Below are 26,645 nucleotides of genomic sequence, written 5' to 3'. Positions count from 1 at the left end.
AATGTTGGTTTTGTTTTCTCAGAGACTTGTGGGCTGAAGTGAATTGGCTTCTGGTTGGGTTTGGACAGACTGTTTGCAAGCCTGTGGGACCCAAGTGCTCTATGTGCCTCAACAGGGTCATCTGCCCATTTGCAAGCACACAAAAAGAGAAAGGCAGCTCATCGTAAAGGAAATAGGCATATATGTATGTTTGATTTTTATACGGCATATTGTTTGAGGTTATGATGTGGATTTTACGTGTACATATATTTAGAAGGAATGAGCCCCGAAGTTCCGGGTGGTGCTGTACATTAAACTGGTTCTGTTCATGAAAGAAGTATTGTGGAATGTAAAACATCATTGAACTATTGCGAGGCGAGATATGTGGGCAGTCGCACGCAGCCATGGTCCCATTGGTTTGCGTTGTCCTTCTTTCACAGAAGCATTTTGTTCATCCTGCCCCTGTTTCATACATGTACTACATGCTGGCAAGCCCAACAGTAGGTGGTGCTGTCACAGCCCCATTGTGCATATTATAACTGAAGGTGCCATAATGAATGCTGATATATAGTGAATTTCTACTCATGCTGAAGCGGCAGTTTGCCTTGAAAGATCGAGTGAACTTTCAGTGACACTGTTCCACACATCAGCAAGACTCACTCATGTTCAACGTGGCAAATGAGATGAGGATGAGTGAGCAAACAGAGAACGGAACAGGTTGACGACTGAACGGGAGTCACAAGTGCCAAAGTTTCCTCTGTTCATCTTCACATTCAAGGGATGCTCTCATAGGCCATGACTTACTCAGAACTCGTGGCATTCTATTTGCCATCGTTGATAATGCGTTCGTGGAAGAAGTCAAATTAAAAAGAGCTGTATAGCTTCCTACGAGCTGCACTGCATCTGCTATGTTGACGAAAGAAACACAAAATGAAGTTTCCAATTCTCTTGGGCTGCCTAAAGGAGACAACTAGGGTGGCTGTAACCTTGTAACGTCCCAACTGCAAAGGGGAAGGATGACTGGGCCTAACGAAGGGCCCAATCATATCGCTCAACTTGAGAGGATCCCTCCTGGGACGTGGAACCGACATACATGCAGTATTCCAGGTGGCGTGCTTGTGGCCCAGACTGCAAACTATGTACCGTATTTTCATGCGTATTAGCCGCGGCTTATGCGCGTTTTTTTTTTTTTTTTCGCGGACGCTCTGCGGCTTATCCACGGGTGCGGCTTATCTGATAGCTATTTTTCCCTGGTATTTTCGCCATACTCCGGATTAAACGAAAGGGCCGACAGTGCCTCATGTTTTTCGGAACAGGACCGCCCTGCCAGTGCACGAACAGGGCCGGTCACAGGGAGGGTCCACATTCGAGTAGACTGACCTTCCGAATACATTCCCCCACGCAGCTTTAACAAAAGGGGTGACAGTGATTACTGTCTCCTGGAACACCACTACCTCGTCAATCCACAAAAAACATGCAACAAGGGCACAATCCGATCTTAGTAGAACACTAGAACTGACCCCCTTTGTTATACATCATGCCGACACCGGAATGTGGACCACAGGGTTTATGGCCTTCCCTACGGTCTCCTTTATCGGCTGACCCACAGGAAGGGTTCAATACACCTGACATCGGGATAAAACGTGGTCAGCTAAGCGCCAGTTCTCATTTGACCAGAGCAGCAGCATTTGTGGACACGGGCACGGCAGTTAGAGGTAAGGCATGTCTACAACGCGGAGGCACAGCTACGACAGCGGCTTCAAACTAAAAATCGTCGACGTCGCGGACCAGTACGGGAACAGGGCCGCTGGCAGGGAGTACGGCGTTCCATTTGTGTTTTTTTCTTTAGCCCCTGGCCCTTTTTTGGTGGGATACCCTGTATAATGGCGGAGGGCACAGCATAAAATGCGACATATGAGCAACGTTTCTTGCACCAAGAAAGTCAACCATGGTGAAAACATCCTGTGATAAAATATGTTCTATTAGACATACGATTCAAAATATATTTCGCATCTACAGCACATACTGTTTGTAAACGACAAGGCTCTTCCTTCAGCCTAGGGACTCCTGGCGAAGGCAGGTTGAACTGTTTAGCGATACTATATGAACCCCAGCGCAGAGAAACAAACGCCTGTCACATTACAACCCACACGCGTACAGTGTCACAAGCTTTGACAGTACACAATAAACAGTCGACAATATGTTCAAGAGCCAGCATTAAGTCTTACAACACCAAAGGAGCTTTGTGCCATTTAAGTTACATTATAAATTACATTAATTCTTCTTTCTCTTTGTTATAGCTGAGGTGTTCGCACATGGGATAGGACAACTGATAACATACAAAACTGGGGGGGGGGGGGTAAAAACAGGTTTTACCAGGTTCAACCCTCACACACAAGGTTCTAATTACACATAAACACAGTGAAAGCTGGTTAATCTGTAAACTGCCATTAAATGGTGCAGCAACAATGCTGTATAGTTCAAAGGCAATATTACAAACATGCACAGAAAACAAAAAAAATAAATGAGCTGAAAGTTCAATTCAAGTGTCATATTTATGTATGGTGCACATAAGATACGAGCTTGCAAACTGGGCAATGGAATGGTTTCTCTCGTCACATCTGAATTATATAATTATACATCAGAATACATCAATTAATCACATAAGCATTACACACTGGCAGAGAATGTGTGTGGTCACATTGGTATCAATAATACCTGACAACTGTCAGACAACAAGCACACACATCACCAACTGTGCTAGCAGTGCAAAGAGGAGAATGCAGTGCAAGAGCGAGCCTGTGCAACAATTTTTCTTCTTCTTCTTCACTTTCATTTCATAAAGTGATTGACTGAATGACGCATCTGTACAACAGGCAGGCAACATGCACCGTTTCAATAATAGTAGGTTGCTTACTACACTCCCACCTGTCGCAGACACGCACCTAATTTATGCGCAGATAGAGAATACTAATGATTCATTTACATCTATCCTCAGGCGCAACTGCATTAAAAGGCCCAGATGAAAGGCAAGAAATAGGACGAGTGCACACTGTAATCAAAGGAAAAATTCTACAAGTACTGAATATTAAGACCACGGGACTGTTTCCATTACTATTGTTACGCTCCTATTTCAGGTTCTGCTACAACATGGTTAGGTTGGTACTTTGCATTACACAGAGTTTTGCACCATTAACTCTGGTACCAAAGATGCTCATTGCTGAGTGCCGCCTACGCACATCTGATCATACTGCTCTTCAAGTACACGACCTTGCACTCTGAAGCTATTATATGTAGAAAATGCTATGTACATGTTCACGATTGAACAGGTACTTTACCCTGACGTGCAATACAGCTTTTAAAGCATTCCAGAAAAGTAAACGTTAGGGAGTGCGACACTGAAGAAAAAGTACTTTGGACAAAGGATCATGGGGGAGGTTATCCAAATCGTAAAAACCAAAGGGGGCAAGCGGTTTAATATATGATTTCCTGTCCCACAGCCTATCGAACCTGGAAACGATCCTGTCTATTCGAGTGAAAGAGCCCAACCCTACAGGTACCACAAGATGAAACGTTGGCACGGAAGCAAGAGCGAGTGTTCTTTGAGAAAATGTACACACACAATGAGCCTTAAAGGTCAAGAGACACGAAAACAACACGTGAAATGCTCCCAGTTTCAAGCTTTTCCCTGCTTATCTGTAGGTTACTAGAATGGGACTTTGAGCATGTTGCAGAACGGTTGACATAAAACAATTAAGCGGAATCCACAATACACACAGTGGATCGCTAGAAACCAAAATATAGGTGGAATTTCACGTCAGCGTTTAGTTTAGTACTTTTTCTAGCATGTTTTGAGCAGATGCACTGTGCACAAATTTGTGCTAATTTTGCAGCTGGCAACAGCTCGTTTCCCAACAATCAAAGCGAGAAATTTTAGTTGAATAAGGGGCATTAACATTATTGCTGAATGAAATGAGTTATGAAGTAGTGTAGTAACTGTGCGAGCCATTTAAAGCGGTCTCAAGCAGGCAGTTTTCAAAGGCAGAATAGTATCCCAGTCCACAAGCTGGAACCAGTTGGGGGGTCATGCTGGTTCTGAATGGTTCTTGTGTGTTTGAACTGTTTTAGCAAACCACGGGAGACCAGCTGAGGTGGTATAAGCAGGAAATCTGACCAGTTGAGATGGTTCCAGCAGAACTGGAGTCCATGTACAATTGTGCTAAGCTGGATAATATCCAGTTCAAAGGCTTCCAGCAGAGCTGGAGTCCATGTACAACTGGTTTAAGCTGGATAATATTCAGTTGAAAGGGTTCCAGTTGGATCCATCTGAGCTGGGATTTGCTCCATAAGCCAGCTTAGATGGAACCACTTGAGTTTCCAAATGGTTCCAGCTTGTGATTTTCGACTGAGATGTCTGGTGGGCTCTTAAACATTTGTGGGAATGGTACCTGTAATCACCCATCTAGAACTTGACGAGCATGATTAGCAAGAAGGTTGTTTGGCATAAAATTTTAATGAAACAGTAGCGTTGCACTGTGACAACATCACATCTACTATTCTTTGGTGCATTACATCTGCAAATGTTTAATGATTTTGTTTGGCATTTTGTCGACACCTATAATCGTGTATTATATGTAAAAAATAGTGCTGTTTTGTGGTAATTTCACTAACTGGCATGTTCTGGGCCACTGTGATTCCCTATAATGTGTACCATAATGACATATGATTTCCACGTACAGAAAACTCTCTAGCCAAGTTAATCTGTTCTGATCTGGGAAATGCATCCGTCGATAATGCCGTTTTGTCATGCTGTCCCCTACATCTGTACCCGAACGTTTATTACTCTCACGATTGTACAACAAAGCATGAAGGGGTGCAAGCAGCAGTGCTATAGACTGTCATCACACCACTAGTAGCTAAATCCTAAGTACAAATGCAGTTTGCAACTGTGGAAGGCTACCCCAAAGAGTATGAAAATGACTAATATAGTGCCTGGCCTGGTTGTTTGTGCTTATAACAGAGAGAGGGAGATAACGGAGTGGGGAGATACAGGTTCCACTGATTGGCTACCCCTGAGCAATTATGTAAGGTCACATGGTGAGTAAAATCTTAAAATGATGATGTGATGTCTCCTCCCTACACGATGTTACACGACTATGCTGACCAATGTGTGATAATACGCCCATATTTCAAAACGATACAGTAGTAGCTGATTGTATTTCAAGTGTTGAGTTCCAATTTTTGCCCACGACCCTTTCGTTTTTGGTTGAAAAGTTTGCTAGTTACCTGAGTGAATATGGTATGTTTTGTGGGTGTTTCAGTGTTCTGTCAAACACTCAGTATGGTTAGAGACTATTCTGCAATTAACACACCTGTTCTCACTAATCATTACTTCCAGGATTACTTTCAATACTATGTAAGTTACTTTTGCAAGTAATTTGCATTGCTCTGGAGGCTAGTTTTGAAATTACTTTGCATGTAATTTGGCATGCGTTGCATGCAAAAAGGTAGTCTTTCACTGTGGCATTTTTAAGGCATTTATCAAATTTCTGTTACGCTTTCGCAGCATCATGGTTATATGCATCTGCTAAGCACAGATTGCTCATCATCGTACCCTACCGGCCATTTCATTTGTCCTTTCAATAAATACTTCCATATTTGTTCTCAGGGAAGTATAATAAAGTTACACATCTGTTATATATTGAAATGAATGGAAGGTGGTATGAATAAATTACTTTTCAGTACAACTATAATGGCAATTAAATTATAGCTATGACGTTGTAATTTGCTGCAATTTAATCACTGTTAGGAGCATCTCATTGTAATCATAATTCAATTATACTTCTGAATAGCAATTTTTACAGGTCTGGTAACTAAAAATTATATTCGCAAACACGTCGATGACTGAAGCCTATTATCACAAAAGGTGGTACACTTTGTGTACACTGTTCCAACAAGTTGCATTGTGGCACTTATATGGAAACCAACAAATGAAAAAAAAAAAAATAATAATAATTCTTAATGCCACATTACCTGCAGCTTTCACTGAACTGATTGATTATGTGTAAGCCATATTTCTACTATGGTGGGGCAAGTAGTCTGACATGGAGACATTTTGTCCCAGGTTATGCCAGATGAAAGTAAAAAAAAATAGTCATATGCAGGCGATGTGAATGGGCATTTTAAGTATTACTGCAAAAGGGATAATAGACGCATACAAAATCGGCACCGCACAAACTGAAACTCGTCCGGCTTTGCCCCACCAGTGAGGCAGCTGCGGGGGGCCACCTGCCATTCAGGAACCAATGGGAACGGCCAATACTTCACTGACGTCTGCAGCAGAGGCTTGTTCAAGGGCTTTTATCTCGGCCGTTACGACACGTAGAAAAATAATTCTTTTTTCCTCAAGACTCTGGCACACAGTACAATGCTTGCACGACGCTATGGGCCTCATCTATCAAAGTGCCACCCAGTTCTGCAAAAAGTTACCGTAAAAAGTAACCGAGTTACAGATAACAGTTACTCTGAGCAAGAAGTAACTATAGTTAAATTACAGTTAAAGTAGCTTCACTACTTCACAGTTACTTCCCGAACTGTCGAGCACTTGCGGCCGACAACTTTTATTCCAAATTCTGCGCTAAGTGGACATGTATGGCAGATGGTGCACAAAGCTTGTGTTGGTAAATTTGTCGCACAACACTGCAAAAGCTTTCCTACCTACGCTGAACAACTGCTGCAGAATGATAGATGTTATACTCAGATGTGTCAAACTGTCAAAAATAAACCAAAAATCACTTATTTGTGGTGCCCACCCTCAATGCAAGTGGGTAAAAATAAAATTCTATCATCCACCTCTCTATCAGCGATTTGCAAAAAATTTTTGTTATCACAGCAAAGTTACCGTAATTTCACGCGTATAAGCCGCACCGTAGATAAGCCGCAGGACCCGTTTTTAGGAACGTTTTGAAAACTTTCTGGTAGATAAGCCGCACTCGCAGATAAGCCGCGGGCAATACGACGCGACTGATTTGTGCGACAAGGGAGACCATAGAGAAGGCCATAAACCCCGTGGTCCATACCCCGGAGTCGGCATGGTGTACAAGAAGGGGTTCAGTTCTAGCGGTCTACCCAGATCGGATTACCTTGTTGCGTGTTTTTCATGGATCGCTGGGTCAGTGGTCTTCCAGAAGACACCAGGAAGGTCAATCTACTCAAATAGGGACGCGCCCCTGTTATGTAATGTTCGTGCATCGGCAGAGCGGTGCTGTCCCAGAGACACTGTCGGCCCTTTCGTTAAAACCGGCGTATAGGGAAGATACCACGAAAAAATTGTCATCAGATAAGCCGCACCGGTGGATAAGCCGCAGAGCGCCCGTTAGAAAAACAAATCGCGCATGAGCCGCGGCTAATACGCGTGAAATTACGGTACTTGACGATAACATAAATACGTAAGTACTGTGCTTCAACTGAGTCACTTCCAGTTTTCTTCAGCTGATCAAGGCTTTCGAAAAGAAAGTAGACACTGTCATGATGTGTCATTGTTTCTTTCCAAGTTTCCATCGTTTCTTTCTCCACAACTGCGGACAGTTATGTGAGGCAGCAATACTGGTTGGCAACAGGTAGTGAGGCAAGATGTAAACAGTTTTCCGAAATCATGGAGAAAAATGTGCAGTCTTTTCAGGAAAGTAGTTGGTTATTGTAACAAGTCACTGAAGGTGACTATAGCAGTGTTCAACTTAAGAAGAAAAAGCAATCTAGTCCGCCAGCTCTCAAAATATTACTGCGCTGCAGATAGGATGGCTGGACGTGCTCGCTTCTCCGCGAGATAATGTAATCCGTTATGCTCACTGACTGGCCACATAGCACTACGCTGCGTGGTGACGCCGCAGTATTTCTACTGGCGCGCTACTGTGTCTCCATGTCTCCAATGCCGTATGTAGTTGACGGGCTAGATTTCTTTTCCTTCTCAAGTTGAACATGACTATAGTTACAGTTAAAACATATACTCTCCGAGGGAGGGTGATTAGTTATGGTCATTAGTTACTTCCCAAGACAGGTCACAATCCTTTTAACAACAGTAATGCCTGCAAGTAACTGCAAGCACTGACTATAGTATGATGTGCGAACCTGCTCTTAAGCACACGGAGAACGTACATGTTTTGGCACTGTGGAAAGGCCTGAAAAGAATCGGGAGAACTGTGCTCCCTTACGGCGTTAATTGTACCCTGTTCAACTCAGGTTGTTATTTGATCTGTGTTCATTTCATCCCTGAAATTTGCTGTTTGTACACTAGTAAAAATATGGTCAGGTACCACACAGGTTATGTAATAAAACTACTTTGGCATCTGATACCCGTCAGATTTTACCCGCCGGTGCACGGAAAAGGTCCTGCGTGAAGTGAAGAGGTTAATCCCTTCTCGTACTATTTTTACACAACCATGCACATTATCACATATTAGAAAAGTTCTCTTTTTAAGAATATACTGTTAAAAACCAGTAAAAGTAGGAAACAGGCAAAAAAATAAAATATATGACTAGCAGCAGGTCAGTTGTGGATGGAATGTCTCTGCGACGATCTGTCGTGGAATTTGATGCCGACCGGATGGCTAGGTGCCATGAGGAAGATGTAGTTTAGCTCCAGAGCTGTCGTTACTGGTTCCAATATAAAATGCTGTACCACCTGCAAATGATGTGTTTCTCTGTGTATCAGTGGATATACTAAATGGATGCAATATACAGAGCCTTATGTTTTAGGATTAATCCTGGTAAAACCTATTTTTATCTCACCCGATTTGCATCATTTGCATTTGTGCATCGAAAAACCCTGAAAATCAAATTTGCCAAGTGCAAATTCAGTTACCCGTATTGTGCATTGGGTAACACTAGGTACTTTGCTTAGCAGCTCATGTTTTTCTAAAAGTAGTTTTTTTTTCTTCTTTTCCACCTGAAAATCTTTCAGAAACTCGATTTTTGTCCTGTGGCTAATAACACAAACACAACAAAGCAAGGATCTAAATATGCATAGACCACGTAAACCCTCGCGTTTTACGCTCTTTTTTTTTTAACCCACAGGGCAAAAACTGCATTTCTGAAAGAGATTTCCAGGTGCAAACACAGAAGAAAAATTTGCTCGTCACATTTCAGAAAAACATGAGCTACCGAGCAGCCCAATTTTATTTCAGGAGCTGTGAAAGAGGATAAAATTGGGCAATACCATGTGAAATAGCAGATTTTTGGTTGATGAGGATTCATACTGGGTAATAAAAACAGGTTTTACTAGGTTTAATCGAGCATAGAAGCACTAAAATAACAGTATATAAAATAAAAAGCCAGGAAGAGTAGAAATTAACATTACAAGTCCTGATACATATATTCCCCAAAAAAGGTAAAAATGTGCAGGAGAGCTTTCAATGTCGCGGGTCACAAAAGTTGCTTCCTGCTTCCGATCTGCTTCGCCATGTCAGTTGCCCAATGGACCTTTTTCACGTTCGTATCACATCCTAGCGGCTCTCCAGCGAACCACCCTCAGCACAAGCCTAAACAAACCAACATGCTTAGTATAAAGGATCAAAACTCATCTTGGAGTGGGGCCAACGAGTTAGCGCGGTGTCCCCCCACCCCCCCACGGGTCCCCACTCCACTCTACTCCCTTGGATTGGATTGGATATTGTGGCTTTTCGCTTTGCAGCGGGCAGTAGCATTCGTCTCCTGGCCTAAAAAGCCTGTCTTGCCCCATCAAGTGCCATCTATTGAATACAGAGATAACTTTATTCGGCACCCCCAAGGTTGGCGCCGCAGTGCATAGGCAGTTGTAAAAAAGGTCCAAAGAGTGCAGGCATTCTTTTATACTCTCTTTCATTTTGCGGTCGTGTTTGGCACCCCAGAGCAGTCGCCTCGTAGCTTTGCTTCCTTCCGTGCCGATAAAGGGCACAACAAACCAGAAAAAGCTGCGAGATATTTCTGCTGCATGCACTATTATAAACTATTTTTTTTCTGAGGAAGTGCGCATTTCCCAAAAGAAATACTGGCATGACAGTTCACAAAGGTAGTATGTTCGTATCATGCAGTGAAGAAATACGTTCGAGACTCCTTCCATGCTCCTTTAACCCTAAAACACGAGGCTTTAGATAGTATTCAGTACGAGAGAAAACAAAGTCCATGAATGCGGGAGAGGTACTCACCTTAGCTGTGGCAGTCATGAGTTCCAGCTCGGCAAATCGTCTCCCGGCGCACATGCGTGCCCCGTGGCCGAAAGGGAGCATGCTAAAAGGATGTATGCTCGCTCGCTCGGGGCCTATCCATCGCTCGGGACGGAACACGGACGCACCAGGGAAGTATTTGTCTAGTGAGCAGGGCACCAGGAAGTTTGCGAATATGGGTACCTATGAATTGAAGAAAATTCCCGCTGTCACCAAACGAAACTTGCAAGCAAGGGACATCTGAGTTGTGATCAAGTGAGCTTACGTTCGATACAAATATGTTATTTTTATGGTCTATCCATATCCATGGTCTATCCATAGCATAGTGTAATAAGATGACAGAAAGTCATCAGCTGAAAATGTTCACACCTCTCCTAGTACCAGTGAACCCTCGTTAGTACGATCCCCGTTAGTCTGACATGCTCACTTTATGACCGATTTTCTTGAGAACCGTTTCGCCGCAGTGTAAACCCACCTCGTTAGTATGACAATTCACTTATCCGACAATGACCGAGATTTGACCCTCACTCGACCCTCGAACTAGCCCCAAGTGGAGGCTACCGTGTTCCTCAGGCAGAGGGTGACACACGTTAAAATAGGCCGACGAGGTTTGGGATGACTCCTCACGTTGTTAACTTCAGGATTACGCATAGCGCTTTTCGAACCACCAAAGCGCTGTAGTGTTTAAACGGCAGTGACCACAGGACGAGGTCATACAGTGCTGCTGACGCACACAATGCTTTCCGAGAGTGAGATATTGGACCTGCCCAGAGGTTGCCTGATAGCGCTGATGACGAGCTGAGTTGGACCTCGCACGTCACTGCGAGGGAGGCAAGCGGAGCACTAAAGGTTGCACTTGTTATTCTTTGGGCAATAGATGGACATTTATAATGAGTACTTGATGGCACATCTAGAAAACATGATTACTGATAATTACTCAAAGTAGCCACGACTTGGTAGCCACGACTTACTACATTATAACGACCATGTCATAGACACCCCTTCCCAGCGCTGCATTTGGAAGCGAGCGGTGGCGCTACTCATCGGCCCGGTTATTGCTTCCTCAACTTCTACGATACTTTGTACTTCAGCTTATCTTAGTATTTTTGTACAAACGGGAAATGTCCCCACGGAAGATGTTTCATTCTAAAGTTGACTATCAGTTGACAGTTACTGAGTTATTTAAAAAAAAGAGTTACTTCCAAGTTACTTCGGACACAAAATAGCATTACGCAGGTGCAGCGCGCGTGAGCAGTTGAGTCAGACTTTGAGTTGCCTGCGGAGGAGTGCAACACGCTTAGATCATTTTCGTTTATGTTCAACAATAGACCTCTGCATGTTTGTAAACAAATGACCTCATAGTGTTCGACAGCTCCACAAATTTGGTAGAGTTGAACTACGATCGAAGCTAGAGGTGGACAAGGTCGCCCCCGAAAGCCACGGTCTTGAGGGGATTACGATGGTCCCTGAGAGGTGCGCGTCCTTCGATCCTACTTTTCTTTCAATGGGAGGCAGTGAACAAGTGCCCGTTTGTGGAACCCAGCCCTCTCCTTCCGATTTGTTTCGGTTTCAGTCTGTCTACCAATGTCATGATGACGTTGCTCTGGTAGAGGCCTGTTCGAACGCTATGCATCTTACTCCTTCTGGGCATACAATGCTCCAGCTTCAGCTTCATGTCAATGGCAGCGGTTCTTATTTCCTGAATAAAATACTGTCATTGATTGGATGTCACGTTTTATGTCAAAAAAAAAAAAAAAAAGCCATGATGGAACCGGAGAGAAACCAAGAAAATATGTGGCCCTGAGGGAAAAGCGAATTTAAAGTAACTTGGAACTTAACTTAACTTACTTTGGCAAAGTTACCTGAAAAAAGGAACGAGTTCCTCTGAAAGTTACCACGGCGCAAAAGTACCGAGTTAAGTTACAAGTTACCGAAAAAAGGAACTTAGTTACAGTAACGAGTTACCTCGAACTCTGGAAATTACATCTGCACTAGTTGAACAAAAAAAGCCCAGCTTACTGGCAAAGTGGGCTTTGTTTTATCTACTTACCCCTGCAGGCACATTGTACCCAGACAAAGTTACTGCTTCTGGTAGAATCCTCATCACACCTGGCACGGTAGGGCTCAGCCTAGAATAAGTTGAGTTATGTAGTGAGCAATGGCACGTCAGCTCTGGCTGCAGGTCGGCTCCATTTCCATTTATCTGTATTTGTACAGTGAAACCCGCGTATAACGATATTGACGGTAATCGCGAATTCCATCGTTATACGGGGTACATCGTTAAATGAGGGCTGACCTAAATAGCGCGTCCCCGAAAAGTCGCGCGCCACCCCGCGTGTAGCAGAAAAAAAAGAAACAGATGCTTAAAAAAATGCGAAGCTGTGTGACATCGCACTGGCTTGGGAAAAGAGCGATCAGAACTCGTGGAGGGAACCAGAGAACATAGCAGGACAACTTCTGGCAACACTACACGTCACCATTCCACAAGTCGGCTTCACCTAACGCCTGCGTGCTTTAGGAGAAGCTCGCTTTAGAACACTGTCGTGACTCGCGAGTGGAAAGCACGTGCTAGGCCTTTTGAATCATCTCGCGAATTTGAGCAGCATTGGCCAAATACGGAGACACAAAAGCGTTACAACCTACCCTTTCACTGACAGTATTGGAAAATGAACAGTCGCTGTCTATTTTCTTGCCTCAATTTTTAATTTTAGTTTAATTCGTTTGATGCGAATTTCGGATGATACGAATTTTTTCCGCTACCCCGTGAGATTCGTAGCATCGAGATTCTACTGTATCTTATCGCAGTGAAAATCGCCGCGAGGTTACCCGCACGGGACAGCGTCCAACATCGTTATACGAGTACTCAGAACCGCGGTCTCCATCGCTATACGCAGGTCGTTTCCCCGTAGAAACAATGTATATTTTGACGGTTAAATCATGAACCATCGTTTTACGAGGGATAACGGTATACGCAATATCGCTATCCGCGGGTTTTACTGTATTTATTTCCACACAAGTGGTGGAGCCTAGAATGAAAAGTTAAATTCTAGCTGAAATATACTTGTTAATCTAATCTTATGACATACATCACTACTCACTATTGATTCAGTTTAATAAATGGTGGAATTCTTCGAAACTCGTATATTCACCTAAAGCTCTCCTTGATGCAAGCTCTGAGGTATGAGCATTGTGTGGCTTTCCACCCAGCTGTCTCCAGCTCTCTGTACAGCTTTTCTTGTGTGCCAGGATTGCATGCAAGGTGGTGCAGCAAAAAGCAGAGGGAATTGGTGGCCTGAAATTACGTGCGTACCTGTTAAACACATTCATTAAATTGAATGAATCAGTGGTACTTAATTGGGGTAACATGTGAGACAAGAAAAGTAAAAACTTGTTTTTAATACATGTAGGGTGCCACAGGAGACAACGAAGACGCGAGCAAAGGGGGCATGAGCCTCGGTTCCTAAGAAGGGAAAGGCGCTTATGCATTCTTACACAATCTATTGCAACAAAATTGTTTGCAGAAGGTGTGGTGACATAATGAAAGAACCATCTAAAGTGTTTCCATCAGAATCCTGTGAATATGTAATATGAAGTAATTTGCAACGTTCATGGTATTATGGTGATCCATAGTATCACAGAGTTTCTGGGTGTCTAGTTCACTCCGTGCCTTCGGCAAATTGGAGCAATGTGTCTAGTAATAATCATCTAATCTCTGTAATAATCTCTGTAATTTTGTAATCCTTAGAAGAGAAAGAAAAGTTATGCATACGCAAAATTTACACAAGTGAATGCACAAACTGTGCCTTATAAGACAAAATACGTTACACTCTGCCAGATTTCCATGCATGAAAGATGGGTAAAGGTCCTACTCACACAACCCTAGAAAACAAGAAATAACGTTTGGCAAACCGACACGCCGGTTGTGCCATACATTTCGCTTTCTTCAGATTCGCTTCGTTGAGAATCCCATTTGTTCCCTAAACTGCCATTGAGCTCAAGAGGTGACATTGTGGCACAGTACAAGTAGCAAATTAGATAGTTCAGGGGCCAAAGTAAGTAGAATTGCCAACAAATCACCGAACGTAACATAACTTTGACGCTCTTTCCTCCAACTTCAATGCAGAAACGAAAACAGAAGCGTTTCTTATGTCGACTTGTAACGTCACGTTAAGTGAGGTAGTATTTCAATCCATGTGCAGGTTTGCATTACCATCCAGATTTGAATTACTATTCTATTCAACGCAGGTTTGAATTACCATGGACCTTTTAACACTCTCCTCACTTTGTCGCAGACAGTGTTATTACTTAGTTTGGATGCTGTTTTCTTTTTGCATTTGTGATATGTATAACAAGCCTGATAAACCAAATTCTTACCTGTATCATATAGTTCCAGTAATTTTACACCCGAATTGGATGCTGCTGTTTTCCACTCGACTTTAAGCCCCCGGATTTGGCAAAAAAACATTTCCCGGAAAATTTCGGACCCTAGTTGTAAGTAAGACAAGCCTAACGTGTTCAGCCGATTACATTTGCAAGATCTGATATGTATGCCGTATACTTGCTTCACAAACGTGAGAGCTCTGTTTCATACAACCTGCCGTGCCTCACCAAAACACTTTGCCAAAACCCTTTACAACCACAGGCTGTGCACCCACCGTGAAGACTCCTCCTGCGATGAAATCCATTATTGTGAGGTGCCTGTCTTTCTTCGAGAGACCCTCGGCCCCAAGCAGCGCCTGCAGAAGCGTTGGCTCACTGTTGTCTACCTGTGGCGACATGTGATGGCCGCACTCTTCGAGGTACCTCAACGTGACGCTGCGCATAGTCATATACAGTCACCATCCAATTTTTCGGACTCGGCGGGGATCTCGCAAAAGTGCGAATAATCGAGGAGTCCGAAAAAACGAATTTTGCTTCAAAATAAATTTTACTAAGCACTAGTAGGCTGGAAAAATTTGTCGATGCTTTCCTAATGCGCTTCCGGCTCTGCCTGATAACATCAGCTTCGATTTCTCGAAGCAACCTTTCGTCGTGTACACTGACAGAGGCACTGCCGTCATGAAGTCCGCAAGTCTACTTCACCTAATGCATGCGTGCTTTAGGTGAACCTCGCTTTACAGCACGACTCGCGGGCCTCTTGAATCAAGCTGTTGGCCGAAAACGTTCCAACACTGTTACACCTACAAGCGTTACAACATACCTCTTCTACTCAGAGGAATGAAAAATTAACAATCATTTCCTTTTTTTTCTTCAATATTTTAGTTGTTTGATTTTTTCAAATACGAATTTCGGATGATACCAATATTTCCCGTCACCCCAAGAGAGAAATTCGCTGGTTGAGCAAGCAGAGTCCAAATAATCGAGCATGTCCGAAAAATCGGTCGGCAACTGCAGTTATGTCAGTATTCTGCGCACATGCCAGAGAAAGAAGCGATGCGGCTAGGTATCGCAGCCAATAGGAACAGTTGTAGGGCGGAGCTTAAACGTGCTGTTCTTATGTGAACAAGACTACAGAAGAGTTTTCAAGCACTTCCTCGCTTTAAGGCAGACAGGCATGTTTTTCTTTTTCTCTTACACAGCAGCACAACCATCAAGTATTTCAACAGAAACTAGGATCGTACTCACTCATAAAGTGTCTCCTCTGCATTCTGATACTCTCTATAGGCAGAAGTCGTGAAGTATTTCCACAAAGGTAGCCCATAGTACAGCTTCTGGTAAGCACTGAACAGGCTTTTAGCAGCAGCGATCACCGTAGTCGCGTCTTTCGTGTCGTTCTCGGAGAGGCACCCCAGTCGAGAATTCAGACATAGCATGAAGATAGCTGGAAAGGATTCACTAATGCTCTTAATTAATGTTTTCAATGTTCAATGTTTTGACTCAATGTTTATTTTAATGTTTTAATTGTTTTCTTTTTTTTTACAGAGGCAACATCATGCCTGCAATGATGTGTCAGCTTGGCATGCTTCTAATACACATGAAGCTCTTCAAACACAAGTTGGAGATAGAGTGAAGAAATGACGAACAAATATGGTATTTCAGGGCAGGAAAGATGCATCTGTTTAGAATACGTAGAGCCTCGCATTTTAGGGTTAAACCCGGTAAAACTTGTTTGTTCACTCCCCGATGTGCATCACCGTCACTTTGGGGAAGAACCAGAAAAACTCTAGAACCGAACTTGCCAAAGCATAAGCTCAGTCACTCGTATAGGCATAAACAAAGGTCAAATCCTTCACGCCCAGCGCTGCCTCTCGACATCTTGTGTTTATTTTTTTTACTGTTTTTCTTTGCCACCCCAAAAATTTGTTTTTCAATGGTATCATGATCGTTCCTGGTTCACCAAGAAAATAAAGAATTGATCGAACTGATGCATCAGGTTTTTGTAATGATTTACAGTGCCTAACTGAAAACCGTTAACGTCGAGCCTTTTTTCCAGAAGCGGGAAGCGAATGTCTCATTTTCCCCACTCTATTGCAAAATGCGTTCCCAACTAACCAAAAAAATGATGAAAACCAGAGTTTCGAGACATGCAAATTGTCGGTCGCGATCAGTGTCCATCTAGCTAATTGCACATTGGTTTCGGTTTACAAATTTTTGTAGCGGCTTGTCACGGTGAAGCGCAAAAGGACGCTCTTCTACTCCCTTATCCACCAATGAATTGCATGTTCTTGAGCTTACTTCGCTATGGGGAGTGCTGAAGAACAAATGGAAAGCATGTGATACCAAGGCACTATGTGATTACCGTATTTTCACGCGTATTAGCCGCGGCTTATGCGCAATTTTTTTTTCTCACGGGCACCCTGCGGCTTATCCACCGGTGCGGCTTATCTGATGACTATTTTTTCCCGGTATTTTCCCCATACGTCGATTTTAACGAAAGGGCCGACAGTGCCTCTGGAACAGCACTGCCCTGCAGATGCACGAACAGTGCGTGACAGGGACGGGTCCAGATTCGAGTAGATTAATCTTCCTGGTGCATTCCCCCAAGCAGCTTTAAGGAAAGTGGTGACAGTGATTCACGTCTTCTGGAAGATCACTGACCCATCAGTCCACGAAACCCCCCCCCACAAGGGCACAATCCGATCTTGGTAGAACTCCAGAACTGACCTCCTCTGTTGTACACTGTGCCAATCCCGGAGTATGGACCACAGGGTTTATGGCCTTCTCTATGGTCTCCTTTGTCGCACAAATCAGTCATCTCGTATTGCCCGCGGCTTATCTGCGGGTGCGGCTTATCTGCCAGAAAATTTTAAAAACGTCCCAAAAAACGCGTTCTGCGGCTTATCTGCGGTGCGGCTTATACGCGTGAAATTACGGTAACTGTGTTTCATCCGTGCGATCATAACAGAGAAAGGGCGCATATCAGTCAGATGAGCCAGGTGGGGACTAGCGTAGCCTGTCTGATGCTGTTACTTTTTTTTCAGCACTCCCTGTTGCAAAGTAAGCTCAAGAACACGTAATTCATTGGTAGATAAGGGAGTGGAAGAGCGTACTTTTGCGCTTCACCGCTACCAGCCGCGACAAAATATGTAAACCGAAACCAATTAATTACAGCAACAAATGACCCGCTTCAGTGGCAGATTTTTCTCTAAAAGGTGTCCACTGAAGGTCCCAGGAGGGGTAGTACCCATTTTAATGCCGACAACGCCCTGCTTTAGAAGTTATGTATTTCACGAAGCTCGTTTGAATTTTTATTTAAATAATGAGCGCCTCCCACACATTCACACAGTGCGCAGCCTGCAGGTGGTACCGGACAGATACTTGTAAAAAAGAAAGTCCTTCGATTGGTGCACCCGTTCACTAATTATTTAGCCCGGGGATTTAACTGAGACACCCTGTATACCCTACAAACTGCACATACAGTAAACCCTCGTTAACTCGAACTCGCTTATCTCGAAATATCGGTTATCTCGAATATTTTTTGCGTCCCGACCCATGTCCCAATGCTTCCTATATATTTGGACCCTTTTAAGTCGAAGCTTTTTTTGCCCGAGTACGGATATCTCGAAATCCCATCACCGGTAGGTCTGCGTTCCTACGGCTGATAACGTGCATTCTTCGGTCACCCAGGCTAGGTCAAGGTCAAAGCCTTTCAGTCCTAGTGCCTCACGCCTCACGCGCCGCTAACTGTGGCAGGCAGACAGCACTCCCCTTTCCACCCAACGTCACTCCTCCTCCTCCTCTGCATTCGTCCGAGCATCTCTCGTTTTGTTCTTCGCGGCGCTATGATGGCTGAACAACGCGCATGAAAGTCCCTGACTTTGGAGCGGAAGGTGGCACTTATCAAAGGCCTGGTAGCAAGTTCATCAAGCCAGTAGCATGAACTGTTTCATTCATGCGGGTTTCTCGTCTTCCACCGCCGTACAGGAGTCAGCAGACCACTTCAGTGGCTGTGATGAATTGTGCAACGACGTGATGCGCCTCGCATGTTTTGGGGAGAGTGACTTTGGACTTCAACATCGAGGACTATGCGCTTTACGACGGCGATGTTCCAGTAGCCGTGAACTGAGTGATACAGAAATCGTCGAGAGTGGCCGCGGTAGTGACGTGCCGGGAGGAGCGTCTCATGCGTTGCACAAATGCGAAGCAGATTGCTAATTACGGAGTCATTCAGTCTCAGATGATGTTGAAAAATAAATGGCTTCGGAATTGTTTACGAGCCCTATTACAGTAGGAACGCTTTTTCTTTACGTTTCATAACATAGCGCATTGTGGTAACATCATGGCAACGTAATTTTCGCTGTTCGCTTAACTCGAAACCCCGCTTATCTCGAAATTTTTTCCGGTTTTTACTACTTCGAGTTATCGGGGGTTTACTGTACCTACAAACTCAATGTTATCGTGCATGCTATTAATGTAACCAAACCTACATTCCAGAGTGAGCCGATAGAGAGGGTCTTGAATGTTGCTAACGGAGTAGTCTTGCGGATTCCGGAGACCCCTCAGGTACGTCGCAAAATCTTCCGAAATAGCTTCCTGTTGGGTGCACAGTGTTTGTACATTCTTCATCTGTAACAGAACTGGTGCCAGAGCAGAACGTAGATTGTACCATTCTTCACCGAGTCTGAAAGTAACAGAAGCTAAGGCAAACTTTGCAGAGCTCATGACACTACAAACCACATTTTTCTGGAGAGGGTGTGGGACACAGACAGAGACACTACGGACCCTCAATATTGAGAAATCACTGAGCTCTGCACAACACGGAATACGTAGGGTTCTTCGTTTTCGGGTTTCATGATTTTTCGAATTCGGGGGCGGGGAAGGAGAAGGAATCTGGTGCTATTTAAACACGAGGATTCGGGGAGAAATCAGGTGCTACGATCTCTGTTTGATATGTCATCGGGCAATTTTCGGGTGACATGAAAGGCATATGAAACACGCCACTGCTGTGACACTGGGACGAGAAACAAGAATCTTTATATTTCTGCTCGGAACTGGGGCAGTGAATGACCGCGGTATTCAAACACGTGCCCGAGCTCCACAAAAGCTCGCCTTTGACTCCTGCAGGAGGGGATTATAAAAAGGAGGACAAATAGGTTGTCACAAACAGCCACCTCTGCTGATATTATGATTCCCTTTTCCGACGGTTTACCTAGAACGACAAGTTGAAGGACCGCAAGGATTTCGGGTAGATATCAGGTTTTACAAGAATTCAACTTGTTTGGGGGGAACTATCACGAAAAATCGGGTTTCACCCGAAAACAAAGAACCCAACGAATACGTAGCAGTAGCTGAGACAATGAAACATAGAAAAGGTCAAACACAACACTTAAAGGACCATACAGCGAGCACCATACGTGAATAGCAAAATTTCCATTGCGAATAGTTTACAAATATTTCACTTACACTGCGAATCGAATCCGAATAATTTCTTCGGATGGCGTATCAAATTCGTATAATCAGAAAAGGTCCAATTTCGAATAACCTCGAATACCTCATGGTGAAATATTTTATGGCCTTGTGCTTGTAAGATGATGTTCTGCTCCAAACATGTGAGCCTTTTCAACCAGCGTAACATATCGTGAGAGAAGGGTCTCTCTGTGTTGTGTATGGTATACTGCAATACTAGTGGGATAGACTGCACTGAGGGTTAGTCAACATGTTCCACTCTGCCTGTGTTGTGTGCATCTCCTCATTTCTATGTTTACAATGTGAATTTCCAGTACTTTTTTTTTAAAGAAACTGCACACATTTCCTGTTCCCTGTTACTGACTGAACTCTGGAAGTTGGGAGTACACTTACTGGAATCTGCAATGTACAGTGCTGACCATGAGCTCACGAAATTTGTACACAATAGTGACAGAAAAATTGTAAACAGTAGCGAAAGGAAGGTTCGGTAGCAAGCGAGCTGGTGGTGACGATCCATGACTTGAAAACCCGAGTCGAGGTATAGGATGATAACAGACAAACACAAACACTGTGTTTGTGTTTGTCTGTTATCGTCCTCTACCTCGTCTCGAGTTTTCAAGTCATGGATTGTAAACAGCGTAAAATGGGCTGCACAAAATGCTCAAGAGTAATGAGGTGAAGCCGACTTGCAGAATGGAGCTGCACACCAAGAGAAATGGCAGTAATGTGAGGTGGGCTCCACCTAACTCTAGGATGTAATGAGGGAAGGCCACTTGCAGAATAGTGGGAACGATACCTCGCTTCAGTACTATTCGAAAATTTTGAATACTGAAAACAGGTTGCGAATAGCGTCAGATATTCGTTTCATATTCGAAATTTCAAATATTCGCACAGCTCTAGTAAGTACGTAAAGTGAGAATCATGAAGCTTTCGGGCCTGGGTCGGGTCTAGGTCAATCTGTCCATAAAGAGTCACCATACAAAGTATTTTCGCGGTGCGGCGTATTGTCATTGTTCAATCAGATTTACAATTTTGGGAATCATAACACCCCTAGGAACAACAACATCCGACAGAATGTTTTTTTTTCGTTCGCATTTTTTGAACGCTTTTCGTATCTGCTATTTTCTATAAAGGACCCACATTAAATTATCTGCACTCCGTACATGCAAACTGAACAGGTACGGTGCAAATGTCTCGGGGATTCACGTTGTCGCCAATAAGCACCGCTGCACAAAAACTGTACTCAACGTGTTCTCAGATATGCTTTACTGAAAAGAAGAACGCTTAATGGGCCCAGGCACGTTCCCAACAACAAGAACAACAACAACAACAGCAACAAACAAACAAAAAAACAAGTATGTGTGTCACCCCCACCCCTTACAGAATTCAAAGGCCCCCTGAGGTGAAAATTCTGCACAAAAACCTGAACAAGATGAGCAAAGTTTCAAATTATGAGGCAAACACTCTAAGGAAATCGGGGAACACCAGTCGAACTCTTCCCATAATATGAGGCAGCCCTTGGAAGTTTTCAAGTAGAAAAGGTACTGACGCATTGGAGAGACCCACGCTGTCATAGCGGTCGGCGTGCTCACGGCGATATTTAGAGACGAAGGCATTGGGTGGCCGCACAGGACAGCGACCTTGATGTCGAAACACTGTCTCAAAGTCGTCTGGGTTGAAAGCATGTACCACTGGTGTGTGCCACTGGTATTCCTCCTTCATGATATCACCATAGCGATGGTACTTGTCGATGCAGGCTTCATGTAGCTTGAACAGGTTGTACCTCCCTAAGAATGAAGAAAATGTTAAGTTAGTCAGTGGAAGCTGTGCAGTGTGCATATATAGACATGTACTTCTGAGCATGCTTGGTCAAACCTTTTAACATGAGAGATTCATTTCTAAATTTTGAGTGTGGGTAATTTTTAATCTGTAAGGTGGTATCTTTAGAGTAATTTCATTACCCTAGGTGTAACATGCATTAGAAAACGAGGCAATAAGGTAACTTTCCAGGTTGTGTGCAACTTGCTGAGAATGTAATAACAGACAACCCTCATAGTGCAGATATAAGGAATGATATATAAACAGAATATCAGCAGAACAGAACGTGCCCTTTGTTATGTGGTTCTGTTTTGTTCATACACAAATTTTTGGTTCGGCTATAGACCCTTGGAAGAGTGTATTAAACAAAGACACAGGCACAAGTATCCACTACCACTAATATTATGATCATCGTAAAGTCTCACAAAATATCGTTAACAATGACGGGGGAGTACAGAACTGTAATTTGTAACAAACGGGTTTCATAAAGTCAAACCGACCTTGTAAGTGCAATTTATTCTCATCCGAGCATCATTTCTTTTCATCGTCATTTTCATTTTTTTCAATTACTCAATGGTCAATTTCGAATCCATCATCAGGACTACATCACTCCACACGTACCCAGATCAACACGGCTAAGCCACCAGCGCACACCCAAAGCATTCCAGTGCAGGACTGACTGCTTCAAATATTCCTTCTTTCCTCGAACCGTTGATGAATGGAATTCTCTGTCATCTGCTCAGGCCTCACACCGCCCTATCATGGCATTTGTGAAAGGCCTAAACGTGGATACATGATGTCATATATGTGCCTCGTTGTAAATTATTTTGGACTTTCTGTGCCCCTCCTACTTGGACCCTTTAGGGTTTGTAGTATTTTATAAATAAATAAATAAATAAATCATAAATTTCATCATACGGCTCTCGTTCTCAACTTGACAATGTATATGCTTCAGCCCTGGTGGTTTTGGGTTAAATATTATTATTTTTAAATCTGGGGCTAAAATCAGGTTTTATCCTGGGAGCTGTAAAATACGGTCAAATTGGCCTATTCACGAGTTATCAAGACCGTGAAATTGACCACTTCTACGGTATTATGCAATGCTGTAGCTACAAGTCTAGGCACCCTGAGTAATCTCACCCCATCTGAAGTACTGCCAGCTAGTGCCGATGAGTGGAAGGGAAGGCTTGGGGCCAGGAATACAGTTGAAGGGCTTTGCATTGTCAGTCACTGGTAAGGACAGCTGCTTCTTTCCCAGCTCAGCGTGGCCCAGAGACAAAGCGGGCTCAGAGGCAATGCTGCGACACACCAGTCGACCGCAGCCCTGCTTCATTCTTAAGCTTGGTCACTATGCATGTCAGTCACCCTGAAACACAAATCACTTTCACTCACGGGGCACAAAACGTCCCGCAATCTGTTGGTGACGCCTCTATCACTCAAGGATACCCTGCTGATATACGAACTCTCCTCAACAAGAGCGCTTGCTGTGTCAAGCAATTAGTTAAGAAAGAAAGTTTTTTTTTAAATGGTAATGATTTTTATTTTATTTAATCGTAAAGAAAATCCCTGAGACACAGGAAAGAAAAAGACGACATAACAAATTCTGAGAGTTTGTTGTGGCGTCCTTTTCATTTTCGGTGTCTTGTGGATTTCTTCTTACTCACATATGTATTATCAGCGAGCCTGCACTTCGAGATTCTAGCGTTTTATTTACTTTCATTTAGATGTACATATTTCTGACCCTACAGGAGATAAACAGAAGCGTAAAACGGATGACACAGTAAAATCTGCTGCTGTGAAATCAGAAGGTCCAGGTTCAAATTCAGTTAAGCAATTACCCAGCTTTTCTACTGTTTTTCAAAGAAAATGATTAACACAGGTTGACACACTCTCTTCTGTATTCTGCATTCGCAGTAGACACTGAAGCTGACTGGTTCTTACTTCCCACTTCAGTTTGGGCGTCGTCCCATTTTTACCCCTCAGACTGAAAACGTTTGCTTATTACATTATTATGCTTATGTTGCATATTATTATGTTGCTTATTTGTTTATTTAATTATTTGTTCATCGTACCTCGAAGGTCAAATGAAGTTACATGGGGAAGAGAGAAAGAAATATACGACGTACATCATGAACAAGCTATGAGACACAGCGTATAGAGTGCAGAAAAATACAATTCATAACTTTAAGGAAAACACAAAAGCAAAGATGATAATCGTGGCATAGAAAATAACTTAGTAATGGATCAGCCAATGAGTTAGTGGAGTGCAAAATGACTGGCAAGTATTTCAGCAATTTCCGAGGGAAGAACATTCCAGTCCACAGTCGTCCGGCAAGAGAACGACTAAGAAAAGGCATCAGTGCAGAGGGCCAAAGCGAAGGATTTTAAATTGATGGTCTAGTCAAGGAAAGATAACGGAAGAGCGTGATATCAGAGAGCTACCAGAGGAGATGGCATGAACAGACTTATGAAAAAGAGATAACCCTGCAAGACGACCACATTTTCCTGAGGTCAGGGAATTGAAGTTTCCGTTTAATTGCTGTCACAGAAGAAGCACGAAAGTAGTCATTATTACGTTGAACAAGAGATAAACTGATGTTCTGAGGCTGGAACAACATAGAAGGGACAGATACAAACAAAGCCTCAAATTGCCTAAGAAATCAACGATGAAAGATGAAAGTCACTGAAAAGGTTAGCCAGCTGTAGGGATCGAACCCACATCTTCTGGATTGCCGGTCCAGGGCCGGTCCATGTTTGGTTGAAACATTACTGCGAGGCATCTAGCTGTTAGGGAGCATTATGAGCCAAGATAGAGGAATTCCTGTCTCAATTTGTGTCCGTCACATAGTGTTTCAATTGGCTCTATAGGTAGTGAATGCAGTATGCTCTCCAAAGCAAGATGCTCCTCAGGAAAATACCTGGATCCACCCCTGAATTACAGTAACTTGCCAGACTGTAAGGCAGTGACTTTCTTCCCAACGTTTCTTACCTCCCACTCAATACAGAACATTCACTATAGCATTGTGTTCAACGATTATAATATGAACAGTACCAGACACAATACATTATCTAATAGTAGTATCCGATGCATCTTGCTGCAGCTCATGAAAGTGACACGAAAAGCATAACAACAGTACGTGTTCCATGATAACAGAAGGTCGACAAGGGGTTTCATCACCTTCGCGCGATACTGAAAGATGACGAATAATCACAGATGAAAATGCTGATAAACGCGGACTACCCTACGAGACACTGGATGAAAAGACATGCCTTCGCGCGCTCGCTATTACGTGCTGAGGATAGCCAAAGAGGGATTACAAGATTACGCAAAGCTTACCGCAGACGTGGTCGATACTATACAAACAGCGCTGCTGGTATAAACACCGCGAATGCCAACGCAAAAATTGACTCTTCTTCCCGGGATACGTGCCAAGATTTCTTTTTTGTATGCTTTCGTCAGACTGGCTTCCTCACGGCAATGTCATTGTCATTATGTAATCTTAACGCCGCGGACAGTCGATAGCGTGTTCTGGCTCGCCTTCCAATGATAGAAACCGCTTCTTTTCACAGAGGGTCGACGTTGTCAACACAAGGAACGTCCGGAATAAGACGATCGAAGCACGGAAACACATGTTTGTCTTGCTTTGCATGGCATCGCACTGGGCACGCATGCGTATTTTCCTCGATATCTTTCAGCAAGAAGTCGATCGAGCAGTGAATGAAATGGAGTGTGCCACAAATGATCAAATAGAAGATTGTCATACCTGGCCAATGACCTGTCAGTCAGCGAGCGTTCAACTGGTTCAGTTGCCAGAGGCCTTATTTTTCAAGGTTACGTTTAGAGGTCAGTGAACATGGGACGCTACAACTCTCTCCCGCCCGAGGCATTGTTCCCGGAAGAACTTTCCCACGTTACCTTTTGCTCGCTCACGCTCACGCGCTCCTTCGTTCATGCGCTGGCGCGGGAAGTTCAACTTGTTCTGCAAAGTCCGGTCGCCTTGATCTTTGTGGAATTGAGTTTACTATGTTGTTTGTGTGTAACGTACGTACTACGTCAGATCCGAGATACTCATGCAAAACGGGAAAAGGACAGCAGCCCCCGGCATCATGGGCGTACCGAGAAGGGGGGCAAGAGGGGGCCGTGGCCCCCCCTGGAGCTCCAAGGTAGCTTGTGAAAATAGTGCGCTGTTTAGCCATATGTCGTAATGCTCATTCTCAGATGTCATAATAGGAACCTTTGAACACCCGCACAGTTCGCAACGTCCGCCTCGAGAAAAAGAGGTGGTAGGTGTGTGTGGGGTGGGGTGTGTATATATTGGGGGCAAGGTGCTTCCTGGGGAGGGGGGGGGGGGGGCACCTCCCCCTGGACCATAGCGACGGGGGTGCGAGAGGGGCAGCTGCCCCAGGCGCCATACGGTAGGCCAGTGATTTATCCAGACCCCCCCTAACACCCTCCCAAGATCTGGAGGTGACCCCCTAAAATTTTTTGAGACTGCACAATATTTCGTCAAAAGCATGTAAATACACCCCCTTGCAGAGCCCAACACCCCCAAAGGATGATATCCTGGGTAAACCAATGGAGCAGGCCCTGGCAGGTTAGTTGGACAGTATAAAGCGGGAATGAGGACAATTTGAATTTACGGTCTCGGCAGTGCAAATAAGCGTTTTCTTTTCTTTGTTTACAGAGCTTCTGTGTAAACATACATTACAAGCTCAAAGAAAGTCTTGCAAAATTAAGAAAAGGCAATTATGGAATGAGATAAAGGAAAATGCAGGCACACTGAAAAATGTCGCGTTTAGGCA

The 26,645-nt window shown here is 43.8% G+C and overlaps 2 protein-coding genes across 10 annotated transcripts in view; one reads left to right on the top strand and one right to left on the bottom strand.

The window, feature by feature from the left end:
* LOC135400702 (endonuclease III-like protein 1) overlaps positions 1–5,991 on the top strand; it is a 29,107-nt gene extending 23,116 nt beyond the window's left edge. For all 5 annotated transcript variants that reach the window (XM_064632561.1, XM_064632558.1, XM_064632557.1 and 2 more), the window contains exon 5: positions 23–5,991. In XM_064632561.1, the coding sequence (XP_064488631.1) occupies positions 23–167 (145 nt within the window). In that variant the 3' untranslated portion in view covers positions 168–5,991. The remainder of the gene's footprint in view (positions 1–22) is intronic.
* Positions 1,940–25,808, bottom strand: LOC135400699 (ecdysone 20-monooxygenase-like). 5 transcript variants are annotated; one of them, XM_064632551.1, is made up of 10 exons: positions 25,759–25,808; positions 22,983–23,208; positions 21,574–21,811; positions 19,046–19,239; positions 15,804–15,999; positions 14,834–14,993; positions 13,328–13,470; positions 12,229–12,307; positions 10,161–10,361; positions 1,940–8,659 (listed from the first exon to the last, which is right to left on the bottom strand). In XM_064632551.1, exons 2-10 carry the CDS (start codon positions 23,173–23,175, stop codon positions 8,525–8,527), a joined length of 1,539 nt encoding a protein of 512 aa, XP_064488621.1. In that variant the 5' UTR covers positions 23,176–23,208; positions 25,759–25,808; the 3' UTR covers positions 1,940–8,524. The 5 variants fall into 5 exon arrangements, with proteins under 5 accessions (XP_064488621.1, XP_064488618.1, XP_064488619.1 ...); XM_064632548.1 differs by lacking the exon at positions 25,759–25,808 and adding an exon at positions 25,607–25,741; XM_064632549.1 differs by lacking the exon at positions 25,759–25,808 and adding an exon at positions 25,180–25,561.
* Positions 25,809–26,645: the final 837 nt, after the last annotated feature.

The sequence above is a fragment of the Ornithodoros turicata genome, chromosome 7 (genome assembly GCF_037126465.1).
Source record: "Ornithodoros turicata isolate Travis chromosome 7, ASM3712646v1, whole genome shotgun sequence".
NCBI lineage: Eukaryota > Metazoa > Arthropoda > Arachnida > Ixodida > Argasidae > Ornithodoros > Ornithodoros turicata.
Note: the sequence above shows the minus strand (reverse complement) of the source record. Positions and strands in the feature narration are given on the sequence as shown.

Bases quoted from the DNA above. Each gene is read 5' to 3' on its own strand.
- LOC135400699 (XM_064632551.1), bottom strand. From the start codon at position 23,175: ATGAAGCAGGGCTGCGGTCGACTGGTGTGTCGCAGCATTGCCTCTGAG. The intron at 16,000-19,045 runs GTAGGTTTGGTT...AATCCTTTCCAG, and splicing joins CTATCGGCTCACTCTGGAAT to CTATCTTCATGCTATGTCTG. The intron at 13,471-14,833 runs GTGGGTGCACAG...ACGTAATTTCAG, and splicing joins TCGCAGGAGGAGTCTTCACG to GCCACCAATTCCCTCTGCTT.